The 18,197-nt window shown below is 34.8% G+C and overlaps 1 protein-coding gene across 3 annotated transcripts in view; it reads left to right on the top strand.

Moving 5' to 3' along the window:
• Nup205 (nuclear pore complex protein Nup205) overlaps window positions 1–18,197 on the top strand; it is a 610,691-nt gene that overhangs the window by 163,283 nt on the left and 429,211 nt on the right. For all 3 annotated transcript variants that reach the window (XM_090405724.1, XM_090405715.1, XM_090405707.1), the window contains exon 11: window positions 6,572–6,685. In XM_090405724.1, the coding sequence (XP_090261850.1) occupies window positions 6,572–6,685 (114 nt within the window). The remainder of the gene's footprint in view (window positions 1–6,571; window positions 6,686–18,197) is intronic.

Raw genomic sequence — 18,197 nt, 5'->3', positions numbered from 1 at the left:
CTGTAATAATAATAAAATAAATAATAATAATTATTAAATAAAAATAATAGTGTACAAAATAATACTACGTAATAAGTAAAACTTTTTTTCTCCTTTCAAACCGCAGTTCAGATTACTGGAGGGTTCGGACTAAAGAGGTTTGGATTAGTGAGCTATCACTGTATTTATTCTTAACTATATTCCAAACATAGTTGTATCCTGTAGAAGAGTTGGAGGTTTAGAATTCTCATGTTTATGGTGATATAACAAAGACATTCCTAAAAATTCTTAAATGTAAAAGAATCAAAAAGGAACAGTTTAATTAATCATTAATCCCTCTCATATCATTTCATTTCATGTGAAATCATCAAATTAAAAATAAAGCTGCCTAATTTTTGTATTTTTATGAAAATGAGTTTGGTTAACCTATCATTTAGATAGAAAAAAAATTATTTTTTAAGAATTTTTCCTGGCATCCTGTTAACTATGGTGGCTATTTTTGTTTGGATGATATCACCACAGAATTTTTATAGTTTTGGAGCGTGTTAAAATTAATCTAGACTTATTTCCGGATTGCCCAATTTCTGATTACTTTTTGATTTATTTCCATTTTCTGACAAGCTAGTTTATTTTAAATGTTAAGCTTTATGTTTAAGTGGTCTTTTCCCCCATTTTTTAACTCTTATTTGGAGGTCTAGATTGAGGGCACAAGTCTGATTTTTTTTTTTTTTTTTTTTTTTTTTTTTTTTTTTTTTTTTTAACTTAGGCACATAGTGGACTATTTATGCCCCAAATCACTTTGAATAAAGTTTCTCTTCTATGGGGAAAAAAAAAAAAAAAATTTAAAATGACTGGCTAAAAAAAGTGCTCCCAAAAAAGTTTTGGTAGGGAATCACAAATAAAAAAATGAAATTTTTATAAGTAATCTTGATAGGTGGCTATGAAACAAAATTAAATTAAAGATACCAAGCAAATTATATTTGGTTTAGTCCTTTATCCAACTATTAGAAACAAAGCTTGTGCATCAGGTATCTTCATGACTTGACTACTTTTATATAGAAGCTAATGACTTCACATTAATTGCCTTAGTATCCCATAATGCAAAGCACACAGCCTTTTGGATGGATGTAATGCTGTGCATTATAGGAAGGGCCAATACCCAGACCAGTTTCAAACTTTATTAAAGTCTTATCATTGGGTGCCAGATCCAGAAATGATACCAAGGTGGAAGTAATACAGAAGTTATATATTTCCTATATACAAGTAGCAAAAAAGGTGTTACACCATATTATTAAAATATTTAGACTAGAATTTTCAACAGCTAGCACTAGTCCAGAGTATTTTAATATATTTCAATGATAAGGTGTCACTTTTTCACTACTTGTATATAGGAAATTTATAGAGAACTAAACAAAATAATGAGAAATAAAATTAAAACAGCTAAAACCAACAGGATTATGAATGAATTTTAAAAGATTGAAGAGGAAGTACAAAAAAACAACCCTAGAAGTGCTTTCCAAATGAAAAATTTACAATAAATAAATATATAAATATATACGAACATAATAAAATTGTCACAATTTTATAGATTACAGAAAGCCTTTGATTCAGTATGACATACCGAACTAGTATGAAATAGATTCAATTAAATAATTGAAAAGTATGCTTAATTAAAATTCTTTACTGTTCCTCAGAATTGTTAATAGAAATCAATGGTAGCTATGGCAAGCCTTTCAAAATGGAAAGAGATGTGCATCAAAGCTGCATATGCTTGTCAATGCTTTTTAACTTATATCTATTATTATTGTTATTATTAAGGGAGACATCCAGGGAGTCAGAGACTCATCAAGGGAGACCACATACTACATGCACCAGCTATCATACTTATACTTATTCTTGATTCATTCACACTGCTTGCACACACAACATTTAATGGCAATCCATTCCAATCATGCACCACCATATGAGAGAAAAATCTAGCCCCCCACCCCTTCTTAGCAGCATTCATTCATTCTCAGCTTCCAAGGATACCCTCTTTTCCTTTCCTCACCCTTCATAAAATGAAAAATTTCATCAATTGAAATCCTGTATGACCCTTTCAGAATTTTGTAAGTCTCAAACATATCACCCCCTCTTTCTCCTGTTTGCTAGTGTCTGCATTCTGCAAATTCTCAATCTGTCTACATATTCCACAATCCTGATATCATTTTTAACACTCTCCTTTTCACTCTCCCCACTATATCAGAATCACAACAGAAATCAGGAGACCAGATCTGCACACAGTAGTCTAAGTGAGGTCTTATCAAAGCCTTGTAAAGAGGTATTTGGAATATATGATAAACTTAGCCTTGGAAAACGGTGATATTGGGATTACAGTTGGTGGCAAAAAAAATCAGTAATCTCATATTTGCCAATGGCATTGACCTAATAGCAGAGAATGAACATCAGTTACAAGAATTAACAGACAGTTTCTAAGGCACTTTATGTTTATAGATTAAGGATTAGCATTCATAAATCAAAAATTATGTCTTCAGGCAATAAGCTATGAAAATTTCATTTAATTATGAAAAATTGGAAGAAGTAAAAAAGATGGCCAGTTGAAACATGTTATTAAAACATACATTGCTAAAGCAACCGTTGCTCTTAAGAGGTTAGAGCTACTTTGGAAGGACAATAAAATACAGCTAGCTGTAAGATCTCATTGATACCCTTGTAAACTCAGTCATTCTATGTGGATGTGAGATTTGAACATTGCTAAAGGAAGATGAGAAAAGAGTATTGGCCTTTGAGATAAAGTGCTGCTACAGAAAACTTTTAAAGATATCATACGGAGCACACATTACAAAAGTTAGAAGGAAAAATCTGCTGCATTGTCAGAACACAAGAAAATATCATCATTAAAATATGTCAAAAACAGCTCCGCTAGCTGAGCCACATGGCTAGATCAAATAGTTTCCACAATTTTTCTTAGCCTTTTCTTGAGTATGCTTGCCTGGAACATGCAACAGGAAAATTCCCCCATAATTTCACATTCAGTTTTGTTTCCTTTTTATAGATTATGAGAACTCTTTTCCAATTATCTGGAATTTGACCCTCTGACCAGTCTTTTGAATTACGCTGTAACCACCAAAAAAACTTTTATACATCAACATATGAGCATTTCTTGTGAGACTTTCCGCATTTCAGGTGCTTTCTTGTCTTTTTCTACCTCAAGTATAGATATCTCCTCCTGATTGCATTCCTCTTAACTATCTTCAACCATTCAGCTGTCACTGCTTGTTTCAGTTAGCAGTGTTTCAAAGTAATTACTGCAGACATCTAGAATATCTTCATCTTTAGTTCTTCATATCTGATTTCTTTTACACTATTCATTTTTCTAAGTTTTTTTAATTGCCTCTAGAATAGTTTGCCACCTTCCTGATATTTATTTTCTATTACCAAAGTCTTTCCTTAACTTTTGTTTACCTAGTTTTACATTGCTTTTTTCACTCCCTTATGTTTTTCTCTGTATTACTTACCAGGAACTTTCAATATGCTTTTTTCTTTTCCTTAACTACCTCTTTGACTTCCTGAGTCTGACATGATTTTTCTATTCTTGCAGACAGCCTTACCATGCATCTCTAGCAGAATTAATCAGTGTTTTCTTAAGTGTCTGCTAGAAATTCCCAAGATTTGTCTCTTGTTTTCAAGTCCTTTCATTTTTTCTTGAATAGTATTTATATAGTTGAGTCTACAGTTCAACACTGAAAGCTGCTCGACATTGATTTTCTCAGCACATCACTCTACCTGATTCTGCTTTTGCTTGCCAAGATTATCATCATATTTATTGTTGCATACTATAGCTACTCCTTTTCCCTGATTGTTATTGCTTTCTTTCATGTAATATCCTGTATTTGTTGCTTAGATGAACATCACCTGATTTTATCTCCTTTGTTTCAGTAACAACTATTAAGTCTATCTGGAACATATTCAGTTCTTTCGCTAGTCTCATTTCTTATTTAATCTAATTTTAATTAGATTAAATAAGAAACCTGTAAGAAAGTTTATTATTAATCTGAATAACCCAATATATTGATCTGAAACTTACAGGTGAAACTTATTTCAGTGTAACTGACAGTTCAGAAGTCAGAATAACAATATTGGCTTTTACAGTATAAGTGAACAATGAACTGCTTGTGAGAATGGTCACAGTGCAGTAGCTATAAAATCAATATAACACACACATACACAAAGGGGGGGGGGGGAGACGAGACCATTCTTTACAGTTAATAAGGATTCCCAAATTTTTGCAAGGGTCGTTCCAATTCAAGTTGGAGTGATGTAGAAATGCTTCAGCACACTCTTTAAATATGCACTCAAATTTGAAATGGCTTCTATACAGAATGTGTGTCCTAGACACATTTTGTGGTCAGCATTGAATCTGTGCTGAGCTGGACCAGATTTATGGGTTTTTTTAATAGAGGATGTAGGACTGAGGGGCATCCTGTTTGGCCAACATATGAGAGAAGACAATCATAAGAGACCTTGTAAACACCTGAGGGAGCGAGATTGGTTATCCTTGGTCAAAGGTAACTTGTTGGAGAGTTTATTGACAGGAAAGAAAGTAGGCACCAAGTTATACTCTTTTCAGGATCCTTGCCATTGATTAATAGATTATGGCAATGTAAGGAATAGGAACTCTTTGTACAAGGTCAGGGTTCTTAGGAACAAGCTTGTAAGCCTCCAATATGTACTGCATCTTCTTTGGGTCAAAGTCATTCTGCTGCATGATTCTTCAAATATTGTCCAGTTCTGTGAAGTTTGAGGGAGTTGGAGAAAATGATGTGTGTTTAGTTGAGAAGCATTTTAACGATGCCAGTTTTCTGAAACGGATGATATTTTAAATCATGTTTTTTGTATCAGCCAATGAAGGTTTTATGAAGTACAGAAGTTATTAGCATGTCATAAACCATAATTGTAAACCGCTACCTGCAGTGAGTGATACGTACAACACGATTCAGCACTTCATCTTCAGAAAATTGGCATCACCAAAATGTTTCAGTAGCATTTCATTTGCTTCAACCTCTTACATCTTAAAATGGAACTAGACACCATCTAAGGAATCATACTGCAGATTGGCTTCTAGCCAAAGATCTTCCAAAGAATATAGATTTACAAGCCTGTTCTTAAGAGCCCTGACACTGCACATAGATTTCTATCTATTACGTCATTGGAATCTCTGAACTAGTTGCAAGGATCCTAAAAAAAGAAAAGTATAACTTGATGCCTATTCCTTTTATATCAATAAAGTCTCCTCCATTGCTACCATTTAAGGATAAGCAGTCTCTTCTCTTTATCCATTGTGATGTCTTCTCATATTTCAGACTGACAGGATGTTTTGATGAGATTTCTTAAACCAGAAGATTCTTTTGATAGAATCTTCTGGTCTAGAAACATGCCTTTTACATAGATGTCATTTCATGTTTGAGTGCTAATTCAAAGTGAGTATTGAAGCTCTTTTACAGTGCTTCAACATGAGCCATAATGACTATTTCCCTACCAAAAACAATTTTGGAAGGGCCTATCATTATTAATTGTAAACAGTAATTTTATTATATTTTATTTTGTGTGTATGCATTGACTTCACATCTACTGTATTGTGACCACTCTAGCATGTGGTTCGTTTCTTTCTTTTGTATCAAGTCTGTAGTTATTATTCTAACTTTTTTTTGAATTGTCACAAATACTGAAGATGACTAAGTTCAGATCGTAATATTTGTTTATTTAGATTAGTAATGAACTTACTTATGTCTATGTTTTAGTGGCATGTAAAGCTCATCCATTGAATCAATTTGGTCAAAACTAAAAGCACACACATTTCCTTTATATTTTTCTCTCATTTGAAATAACTATATGTTCAAAATAGGCCCAGTGATGTAATTTGTATGTGTGCTTTCACAAGAAGTTTCTCCTCTCATTACTTCCCCATTTTAGTCCAGTTAAGTTTAATTTCTCAGTAGACTACAGCAAATTAATAAAATTATATTCCAATATCAGTTGAATTATGCAATCTCCAGTGGACATGTCTGAGGAGGAGAAGAAGAGGAAAAAACAAAATAATGATCCTCCCCCCCCCACTCGAGATTTCAGTGTCCTTATGTTTTTTGATTTATTGTTTAAATTTGGCATGCTGTGTTTAAGCATTTGCAAGTAACCTATTTTAAATATTTAATTTATGCTATTATTTCAGAATATAGATACTAATTAATCTTGTAATAAAAGTAGTGAATGACTCGATATACTTGGTTTTGCTACTGCAGTTCTTGATTAATATTGTATATAGGCAGTCACATTACTAAACTTGGAAACAATATCCAAAAAAAAAAATTGAAATCACTTTTCTCTTACATCAAATTGTTGTGTAATTGATGCAAATCAGTTTTTCTTATAATTTTGATTAAATTAAAAGTTTAGTCAATAATATTTTTACCTTTTTTTTTATAATTCAGTTTTTTGAATTATTTTTCAGTGATTTGTCTATTATTTTCCTTTATTATAATATTCTACATAGATATTTATTTTTCATATCTAATTCTTTTTTTTTTTTTATAAGATAAGCAGGGTATATAAAGAAGATCCTTTAAATCTAGAATTATCAACAGAATATTGGTGTCCAACAGATTCTCTGATGGATCAGTCTTATGTACAACGACCTTCACAAAGACAGGTTTGAATTAATGTGTATCTCATCTACTCTTTAAAGTATTAATTTCAGTGGTACCAAATAAGTTGTCTTCTTATAAACCTAATATTAGTAGTTAATGCTATTTACGTAGTCTACAGTTTTTGTCATTTGCCTGGGTTCTCTGTAGTTTATTCATTTGCAAGAAGGCAAAAAAAAAATAAAAAAATAGTCTAGGAGAGGAAACCTTGTCATTTTTGCTTTTTACTAATCAAAATTCCTTTCATCATGGATAGGAATTTGAATTTTTTTTTTTTTTTTTTTTCGATCTCAGGTTCTCTCTATCTTCATGTGTGTCTTTAGAGTAATAATGGATCACCCTCATTGCTGAAAAATTACTGTAAATTTTGGCCTGTAAAGGAGGTCAGAGTTCATTAAGAAGTCATTTCTATCCTGTATATTTAAAGATCAGTGCAATGAAAGAGTTTGCAGGCTTTCTAAAGGATAATAGTGAGATTTCGTTTGAGGAAAATGCCAGTGCAGGATATTATACAGTTACTGCTTGTTCCTAGAATCAGAGGTGCCATTGAACTCAATATCTGGGTAGGTCTAACAAACCTATTGGCAGGAACAAGCATAGGTGGTATTCATAATTATTTTAAGGGTATTACAACACCATGCAGAATACTAAATTATAAAAGGATGCTTATTAACTGGCTTATATTTCGCTAGATTTCAAACCAGCATCCTCAGAGCACAACACAGCTTGTAACAATGAGTAAGTGAAACACTACAATTGAAATGGACAAAAGATCTGAAGTCCTATTTTGGTGCCCTCTAATGTTGTAAAAAAAACAAAAAAAAAAAACATTACAGCTATGTGGAAGTTGCTCTTAAGATTACAGTCTCCCAAATATTTGGCAAATTAATGCAACCATATTTGTTCAGGTTAGGAGAATTCTTCAAAACCATGGCTGACTCAAAAAATAATCTTTCAGACTTCTAAATATCACATTTTTTCTACCATCTGATCCTGTGTGAACCTGAACAAATATGGTTGCATTAATTTGGCAAAAATTTGGGAGACTCTTATCTTAAGATCAGCTCTCACATAGCTGTATTGTTTTTTATTTTACAGCATTAGAGGGTGCCAAAATAGGACTTTAGATCTTTTGTCCATTACAATTGTATTGTTTCACTTACTCACTGTCGTGTGTACAAGCTGTGTTGTGCTCTGATGATGCTGATTTGAAATTCAGCAAAATATAAGCAGTTAATAAAACATCTCATCTCATCTTCTCTTTACCCTCTTTTACCTTGCGGTGTCGAGGGTTTATTAATCATCGGACCTCAAACCGTTCACAAGATAAGGTGGTCAGCCCTATGCCTCCTCCCATGTGTCCTATGTTCGTAGTGTTGAGTTCTCAAGGCCAGTTTGCCTGCTTTGCAGGGTGAAAAACCCCAGGATAAACTGGAGGGAAAAACCTACTGTCCACACCCAAGACTGGCTAACTTGGCTATGGCTGAGGAAGATCCCTCAGCTCCTCATGTCTCCGACGGGTATCGAACCTAGGACACTCCTTCCCCAGGTATATGGTTGCAAAGCGCACAGCCACTAGGCTGACCGTTCAAACTTAATAAAACACCTGTTGATAAAATTGTTTGGTGTTGTTAATACCATTAAAAATAAGTCATGAATAACTCTCAACACCAAAGCTTATCTGATAGATTGATTATTCTGTACGGAGAAGATATTGTATACAAATCACAACGGTTTGGTAAGTTGAAACTGAAATTGTCCAGAAAATTAAACAGGTTGGCCTTCCTCAAACAATGCTGTGACAGTGATATTATTCCAGCTTTTCTCAAATTTAAAGAAAAGTTAAAATCACCAGAGGCACATATTTACCGATGGCGAGTTTAACACCTCCGAGAACAAATCGCTGCTACTTGCATAGAGCTTAGTAAGTTAAACAGCTCTATTGCTTCTTTACAAGAACTTATCTCATCACATCTCCAAAATTGCAGCAAAAAAAAATTTACAAAAGTTAAAAGCAGACACCTGAAGAAATATGAAATCCTACAACATCGCCAACATACTACGTCTGACTTCGACGAGGCTGCATGGTCGTACACCTGTCGTCCGCAATTCTCACTGAAGAAACCAAGAATGCTCTGTCTAGGGCAGAAGAAGAATGGTAGAATGGAGCATCTACGATCTTCCACCAGCAATGGCCAATAACGTGTGTTTAGATATAGCAAGCATCCTAAACAAGGCTAAACTACCAAAAAGCAATATATACCACATAATGAAATAACTGCCTTAAAAAAGTTGCATAAGAATAAAAATATTATTATTACAAAAGCTGATGAGGGAAATGCAACAGTTATCATGGATCAAGAAGATTATAACAGAAAAATGCAAGATCTCCTATGTGACGGTTCCACATACCAAATTATAGATTGAGACCCCACTATGTCTCAAAGTTGAAAAGTCAGAAAATTACTGAAAAAAGTGACTTCCTGGCCAAAATAAATCAGCAAAAAAATAAACCAGTTCAAACCTAATATCCTCCCCCTCCTTCCCTACGCCCCATAAAAGCACTTACACAAAGAGCCATTTATTCTAACGATACAGCTCTGTCCACAGAACTCAAATATCTGTGCCATATGTTCTTGGCCATTGGCTACAATTCCTACAAAATAGATAAAATACTACATAGTCCCATTTCCCCCTCCGTTCCGTAATACACAGGAACACAACGTTACTATTTCTATTCCCCATGTCAGCGGTACATCAGAAAAGATAGCCAAAGTATTGATGAAACATGGCCTTCACACCACTTTCAAACCTCATGTTAAACTAGCAACTCTGATCCACTCGCCTAAGGATAAACTTCACCCTCTAGCACACTGTTACACCCTGATACCTTAAGAATGTAGTATTCCCAGCTATCATGGTGTAACATGAAGAGAAAATAAAATAAAACCCCTGTATAAAAGCTAATAGATGAATTATTTAAAAGAAAGAAAAATATTCTTGCATCCAAGTAAAATATATAAAAAAAAAAGTGTTTGAAGAACTAAATATGTGAGAGGCTAGAGATTAAAATATTAAGTAAATTCTTAAAAATTTGGAAGGGGGATTAATTTAGAGGCTAGCAAAAGAAAAACAATAGACTATCGCTCAGGGTCAATTCCCGGATTTGAGACATCGACACGGGCTTGCCGACCAAAGGATGTTTGGCAGAAAAACGCCACCCTAATTGGTCGGTGAAGTCGAATCAAGTAAGGGGCGGAGAAAAGAAATTAAAGTGGGTGCCGTTAGGGATCAAGGTATAAAAGGGTTAGAACCCCCCCCCCCTCCCCACAGAAGGCTTTTTTTTTCGAATAGTTTCTTCACGAGTTCCTTCATATAGGTTTCACGTGGTTTTCCTGAGTGGCGGGATTGGAGTTAATCTCCGCTGTCACAACAAAAACAAAAAGTGAGCGGGGATTTCGATTCCGTATTTCCTATGGTAAGAAACGAGGAATGCCATTTAGCCAAAGGTATTGTCTAAGTGTTTCATCGTCCAGTGAAAAGGAAATCTGTAAAGAAGTCGGTATCCACGTGATGAGTTTCACAGCCATGGTATAGATGATTCTAAAGTGTGTTCTTAATTCAAGTACGAAAAGTAAAGATCGCATAAGTGCAGTTTAATACCAAAAGAACTTAGGAGTGACAGATTGTAGGAGAGATCATACCAGGATAGTACAATTGGAAAAAAGTAGAGGCCAATATAGAAAACTCAAGAGAAAAAGGTTCTGTAAAAATCTCGTGTTAACTGAAAATCGTCTGTAATTATAATCATTATTCTATTACTGAACTGTCGAAGAGACTAAGAAAATTTATACTAGGACTTTAGTACATGACTGATTACGATGAAAGTATGCTTGTTAATATTAATATTATATAGATAATTCATGTGTCCTGAGAAGTATGCATGTGTATTGTAACGTATAGGAAAGTTTTAAATGTCAAAGTTAAGTGTTAACACAGTGAAAGGAGGATAAGTTAATCTACATAGTATGGATAGTTAAATAGAGTGAATTGATCATATATGTCCATGTGCTACAGCATATAGCATATATTCAGACTAATATAGGGTTAACTAAAGTGTTAATTAGATCTGGGATTATACAGATGATTTTATGTGTTGAATTTGTTATGGCGGCATGATCGTAATACCCATATAGGATCTTAGCCAAATACTTGTGATTAGCTAATGTTATTTTGTAAATACTTTCTTAGTATTGAATTGAATTATATTAGAAATTGAATTGTACCATACTAATGAGTTTAATAAACCTTTGTTCATTGATAAAACAGTTGTCTGAAATTGCTGCCCAATGCACCACTCGAAAAACGTACGAACCTAATCACGCAGGAAATTAATGTGTTAAGAAAACGAGATAAAGTGTCACGACTGCAATATTGTTTCACATTCAGACATATTTTAGTAATTGCTCCTTGTTTTTGTATTTAATATCTCAAACTAATTGTCCCAAAAGGCGCAGTATAATATAAATATTAGGGACACTAAGGGGAGAAATAACTTAAATATTTGTATTTTGGGGGTGATATCTCGTACATAGAAAAAAGTTGAATATAGATAAGCAGAATTTCACTAGATAGAATAATAATCATTAATTGGGACACAACAACACCCTGGAGTGTATGAAGTTCTCTGTGACTGGGATTTAGCCTACTATGGGCAAACAGGAAGATCAGTTAACATCCTCCTGGAAGAACATAAAAAATGCATTTGCTACTATTACTATGGCAAGTCAGGACTGGCAGACCACGCTTTGAACATTCCTTCACACAGAATCAGATGGAAGAAAACGAATGTGCTATTTAGAAGTCGTTACAGATCTGAAAGATTATTTTTTGAGTTAGCCATGGCGTTGAAGAATTCTTCTTTTTTTAAAAAAAAAAAAAATAGACAAAAATAGAACTTGAGATGTTTTGTCCATGTCTCCGTCGTTAGCGGAGTGGCTACACGCTTCGCAGCCACATGCCTGGGAAAGGAGTATCCTGGGTTCGATTCCTGTTTCCGACGTGAGGAGCTTAGGATCTTTCTCAGACTTAGCCAGTCTTGGGCATGGGCTGCAGGATTTTTCTCTCCAGTTTATCTGGGGTTTTTCATCCTGCAAGCAGGCATACTGGCCTTGAAAACTCAATGCTTCTACAGACATAGGATACACCTGGGAGGCATTGGGCGTCACCATTTTATCCTTGTGTACGGTTGTGGTTAAATGAATAGAAAACCTTCAACACCGCAAGGTAAAAGAGGGAAAAAGGAAGAAGAAGAACCTTTTGCTATATATAAATGAATAGCATTATTATATAATGCTATGCATTGTGCGAAGGGTCACTACCCAACCGGTTTTGACCTTTATTGAGGTTTCTTCAGTGGGACCCAGAGGTGATACCAAGGTTGAAGCAATGCAGAACTCATATTTCCATATACCAGTTGCCAAAAGGTGTCACACCTTATTATTAAATTACTCTGGATTAGAGAAAGATGTTGGAAGTTTTTTCCCACTGGGTTAGACTATAAATTATATATTTAGTTTAATCCTTTATCCAACTGTAAGCGAACAAAGTTTGCATGTGAAGTATCTTCAGGACTGGGGCAACTCGTGACAAAAGTGGACTAAGTTCTCATCATTTTCCTTAGTATCCCATAATGCAAAGCACATCTCCTTGTGGATTGTATAATGCTATGCATTATGGGAAGGATCACTACCCATACTGGTTTTGACCTTTATTGAGGTCTCTTCAGTGGGAGCCAGACCCAGAGGTGATACCAAGGTTGAAGCAATGCAGAACTCATATTTCCATATGCCAGTTGCCAAAAGGTGTCACACCTCATTATTAAGAAGATACTTCAAGTGCAAACGTTATTTGCTTACACTTGGATAAAGGATTATACTAAATATATAATTTATAGTCTAACCAAGTGGGGAAAAAACTTCCAACATCTTTCTCTAATCCAGAGTAATTTAATAATAAGGTTATGACACCTTTTGGCAACTGGCATATGGAAATATGAGTTTTGCATTGCTTCAACCTTGGTATCACCTCTGGATCTGGCTCCCACTGAAGAGACTTCAATAAAGGTCGAAACTGGTCTGGGTAGTGACTGTTCCCATAATGCAAAGCATTATGCGATAATACGGAAAGTGATGAGAACTTAGTCCACCTTTGCTACGAGTTGCCCCATTCCTGAAGATACTTCATGCGCAAACTTTGTTTGCTTACACTTGGATAAAGGATTAAACTAAATATATAATTTTTAGTAGTAACATCCTGTTCCACGGATTGCAGGAATGAAGTGGTATTCAGTGGGTGTGTGAATGGGATGGCCATTATAAGTACGAGTTTTCTTAAGTTGCATATCGAGGATTGACTGTATTTTAAGAAAACTGTTATAAGAAACATTTTATTCCAAATTTAGTTTAAGTGAATTGAATGATGCCACTTGTAGAAAGGTTTACATATGAGGAAGAATAAAACTTTTCTTTACACACACACACACACACACACACACACACACACACACACACACACACACACACACACACACACACACACACACACACACACACACACACACACACACCTACTTCCTATTATTTGAAGTAGTGAAATATTCCAGGTTTGTTTATAACATAAAAACCTGTGTACAGATAGTAGGAAGCAGTATTTCATCGTAGCAGTTGAATAGAGGTGGTAGACGTGAACTCGATGACTTGAAGAGAGATGTCAGAGTGGTGACATGTCCATACATACCATTACCGCTCAATTGGAGCATCCAAAATCAACAAGTGATCAATAAATAGAGATGTTCTGGCATCACTAGTGCAGGAAAACACTCAGGGCAGCAACCAGAAATGACTGACAAGGACAGCAGAGTGTTAAAATGGGTGGCACGCAACAATGGGGACACAATTGGCACAGACCATCCATGATGGATTCCTCTAGCAACACCATGGTGAGCACTAATACTGTAAGAATAGAATTTTACTAGGTTGCCACGTAAGAGTAGCGTCACACAAGCCGAACATCACAACAATGAACAAGGTGGCTTGTCTGCCCTGGTATAAAGAACATGTGAACTGGACCATTGACCAGTGGAAAATGGTACTCTGGAGCGATGAATCAAGGTTCACCTGTTTCCATTCTGATGGCATGGTGCAGAGGCAGTCTGGTGAATGATTGTTACCACAGCATGTTGTACCCCCAGTAAAGTTTGGTGGCGGAGGAGTAATGGTGTGGAGTGGGACCACTGATCATTGTCCATAGTGCCACAAAGATAGCTCAGTACCTTGATATTCTGAATAATCGAGTGCTGCCTACACTGTGGAGTTTTTATGGAACGGATCTGTGTTACTACATGACAATAATGCCCCATGCCACAAAGCTGCAGCTGTTATCGAATGGTATGAAAAGATGGATGTTAAATGACTGCCCTGGCCTGTGGAGAGTCCTGACCTCAACCTCATTGAACACCTGTGGGACAAATTGGAGTGATGATTGAGGTTCAGAACAGCACTTCTTCAATCTATCGCTCAACTCAGTGTTGCTTTGATGGAGAAATGGAGACAAATTCCACCTGACATCTGCTGCATATTGTTGGAAATCCTCCCTCAAAGTATACAGGAATGATCAAAGACAAAGGTGGATATACCCTATATTAGGGTTCACTTGCTGGTATCAGTTGTAAATTGCTAAAGTGTCCGGACAGTATTGGTAGATAGCGTATATACGAGATGTGGCTATTAAATAATGAGACTGGTTACAAAAATTAGTTTATTATTACAATTGTACAACTTACTTGTTATCCCCCTTCAACATACTCCCCCTCCTCTATCTATACACCATTGCATACGAATTTTCCATTGTTGGAAGCAGTGCTTCAAGTCATCAGATGTTATCTGCTTCAGTAGCACTGCCATTTTCTCCTTTACCTCATCCACTGACTGAAAATGGGCATCCTCCAATGCAAATTTCAACTTTGGAAAAAGTTAAAAGTGATGAGATGTGGAGTACGATCCATAAACAGAGACAATTGATACACTGGAAAACTCCCACATCACCAAGAATGAAAAAAGCAAGAATGAGCAAGTCAAAACTGAAAGCAATGCTGATAGTTTTATATATATATACATATATATATATATATATATATATATAAATAAATATAAATGGTGTGGTAATGGTTGAATGGGTACCAGAGGGGCAGACAGTTAACCAACATTATTACCTTGAGGTTCTGGCCAAGCTGAGAGAACGAGTGAGGAAGGAAAGACCTGATCCGTGGAAGAACATCGCCTTTGATTCTCCATCAGGACACTGCTTCAGCCCACAGTGCATTGTCTGCAAAGCAATATCTGGCTGATAAGAAGATCCCAGTGTTGGACCATCCATCTTACTCACCAGATTTAAATCAATGCGACTTTTACCTTTTTCAAAATTTGAAGTCTGCATTAAAGGACACCCATTTTCATTCAGTGGATTTGGTAAAGGAGAAAACTGCAGTGCTACTTAAGTAGATAACACCTGATGACTTGCAGCACTGCTTCCAACAGTGGAAAATTCGTATGCAATGGTGTATAGAGGAGGGGAGTATGTTGGAGGGGATAATTAAGTTGTACAATTGTAATAATAAACCATATTTTTGCAACCAGTCTCGTTATTTAATAGCCACACCTCGTGTGTATATATTATATATATTATATATATACACACACACACATGTATATATGCTTCATTGTCATTTATTTACATATGAATAGGAAAATATATAAATATACAGAAATATCCATATAATAACTCATGGAGGTAAAGTCTGTTAAATGAGGATGAGCCAAAATGTCGGATGGTTCACAGGTCTAATCTTCAAAAAAAAAAAAAAAGTTCGCTCATGCATAGTGAAAACTGTTTACTTGGTCTTTCTCTCTCTCTCTCTTTATATATATATATATGTACACACACACACACACACTCCTTCTTCTTCCTTCCACAGGATTAGGCCTACTGGCCTGTTCCGGTCTCTCACCATCCTTTTTAGGGATGTTCCTCTACTTTTTCCTTTTGGTTTATGATATAACATTCTTTTTGGCAATCTTTCTGGTGACATTCTATTTACATATTGGATGCATTTATTTCTGTAATTTTCTATAGTTTGTAAAATTGATTGACATTGAAGTGCTTTTAAAACGTCTCCGTTTCTTATCTAATCTAGTTTGGCCTGCTGTCCTTAAAATTTTCATTTCTGCTGATGTTATCCTTTGGTAATCTATTTTCTTCATTGTCCATGTCTCGCTTTCATATAATATTACACGTTTTGCTAAAATATTGAATATTCTTAGTCTAGTATTTCTTTGTACCAAATTTGGCTTGAAAATATTATTAACAGTTTGCTGCCATGCTACTTCGGCATAGTCTGTTCCCCTATGCCGAGCAATTTCACTTCTTCAAGGTCAGTACGGTAATCTCGTTGCCGGCAGTAAGCATCATACGCGTATACTCATAGTTGGCTTGTACAGAGCATATGCGATCGATGAGAATACACAGGTTTGATGCTAGCTCCACAAGCCAAGCATTTTTACTTCTTCAAGGTCAGTACAGTAATCTCGTTGCCGGTGGTAAGCGTCATACGAGTATACTCGTAGCTTTACAACTACGAGTATACTTGTAGTTGGTAAACTCGTAATTGGCAGCGGACGTGTTAATCATGCCTATAGTTTTGGTGATTAATTTTATGTTTTGAATCAGTTTTTTCATTATAACTTATATTACAACCAAGATAATTAAAATTATTAACTTTGTTCAAATATTAACTTTATTAAAATTGTTCAATTGGTTTGTTGTTCAGAATTGTTTTGCTTCTTATTTTCCTTTAAATGCCATAACTTTTGTTTCTTCATTAGATATTTTCATGCCGTATTTGGTAATAATCCTGTCGAGTTTGTAGAGAGCCAACTGTAATTCGTCTTCTCTGTTAGCAATTAAAATTTGGTCATCTGCATGTAATAATGTATTTAAACAGTAATTATTTCTAATTGAATTCCTGTTCTGTTGATACACTGCCATTCTTTTAGTATTTCGTTTACATATATATATAAGAATTGGAGACAGGCTACATCCCTGTCTTACTCCTCTATTTATTTTTATCCACTCTGTAGGTGTGTCTTTGGTTTTTCACTGTTATAATGTCGTTTTCATAAATATTGCCCACTTCTTTTATTAATTGTGGAAGTAATTCTATTTTAATTAATATTTCAAAAAGTTTATCCCTTTTTACTAAATCAAAACCTTTTTCATAATCTATGAATAATATACGAGTGTTCATGCTAAATTCTCTTTGTTTTTCAATTAACTGTTTTAAAGTGAAGACTGAATCAATGCATGATTGATCCTTTCTAAATCTGTTTTGTTCTTCTACTAAATGTTTTTCAATATAGTTGTTTATTTTCTTTTTCAAGAGTGCTGTGTATATTTTATATCCGGAATCCAGTAGTTTGAACAATTTGATTTGTTGCCTTTTTTTGTAAATAGGTAAAATAACTGATTTTTTCCAGTCATCTTGAGCTGTTTCTGATTGTAAAATTTTGTTTAGTTGGTTTAATAATCTCTGATGTAGTTCTAAGCTAGTGCGTATTTAAATAATTCTAAATTTATTCCATTATTACCAGGTGCTTCCTTATTTTTCATTTTCTTTAGAGTTCCATTAGTTTATCTAATGTTATTATTTCTGTTTTATCACTTGAATTTCATATCAGGAATATGAAAATCATCATCTTTCCATAAGTTTTGATAATACTTATTCCATTCCTTTGTTATAATGTCTATGCTAATTTGTTCTTTAATTTCTTTAAGTATTTCAGGATTTTATGTTGTTGGCTGCATACTGTACACCCTCTGTGCAAAAAGAAATTGAACTTTTGATAGAAAATAAAACACAGGCCAATTATAATTATTCATATCATTTATTTGAATCAATATACTCTCCCTCAGCTTCGATACAGCGTTTTGCATGGTCAATTAATTCATTAATGTTTTTTTTATATCAGTTTTTGGGATACTGTTGAGGGCATGGTTACTGCCAATTGACCGTTTTCATTGGTGTTATATCGCTTTCCTTTCATCGGCAAATGAAGTTGGGGGAAGAGAAAGAAGTCAAAGGGTGCTAAATCCAGGTGAATACGGCAAGTGATCCAACACACAAACTTGGTTTTGCTCAAAAACTGTCTCACAATGTTCGAATGATGAGATGGTACATTATCGAGCAAAAGTGACCACCTGCCTGCATCACGATATTCATGCCGCACCTGACGAATTCTCGCTATCAATCAATTCAAAACTTTGAGATAAAACTCACTCTTGACTGTTTAGTCAGGCAGTACGAATTCTTTGTGTAATGCCCTTGGAATTGTAGAAACAAATCAGCATTGTCATTACTTTTGACTTCTCCAAGCGACTTTTTTTTTTTTTTTTTCGGATATC

Source organism: Typopeltis vanoorti, chromosome 2 (genome assembly GCF_054136105.1).
Source record: "Typopeltis vanoorti isolate ZY-2024b chromosome 2, IOZ_Tvanoo_1.0, whole genome shotgun sequence".
NCBI lineage: Eukaryota > Metazoa > Arthropoda > Arachnida > Uropygi > Thelyphonidae > Typopeltis > Typopeltis vanoorti.
Note: the sequence above shows the minus strand (reverse complement) of the source record. Positions and strands in the feature narration are given on the sequence as shown.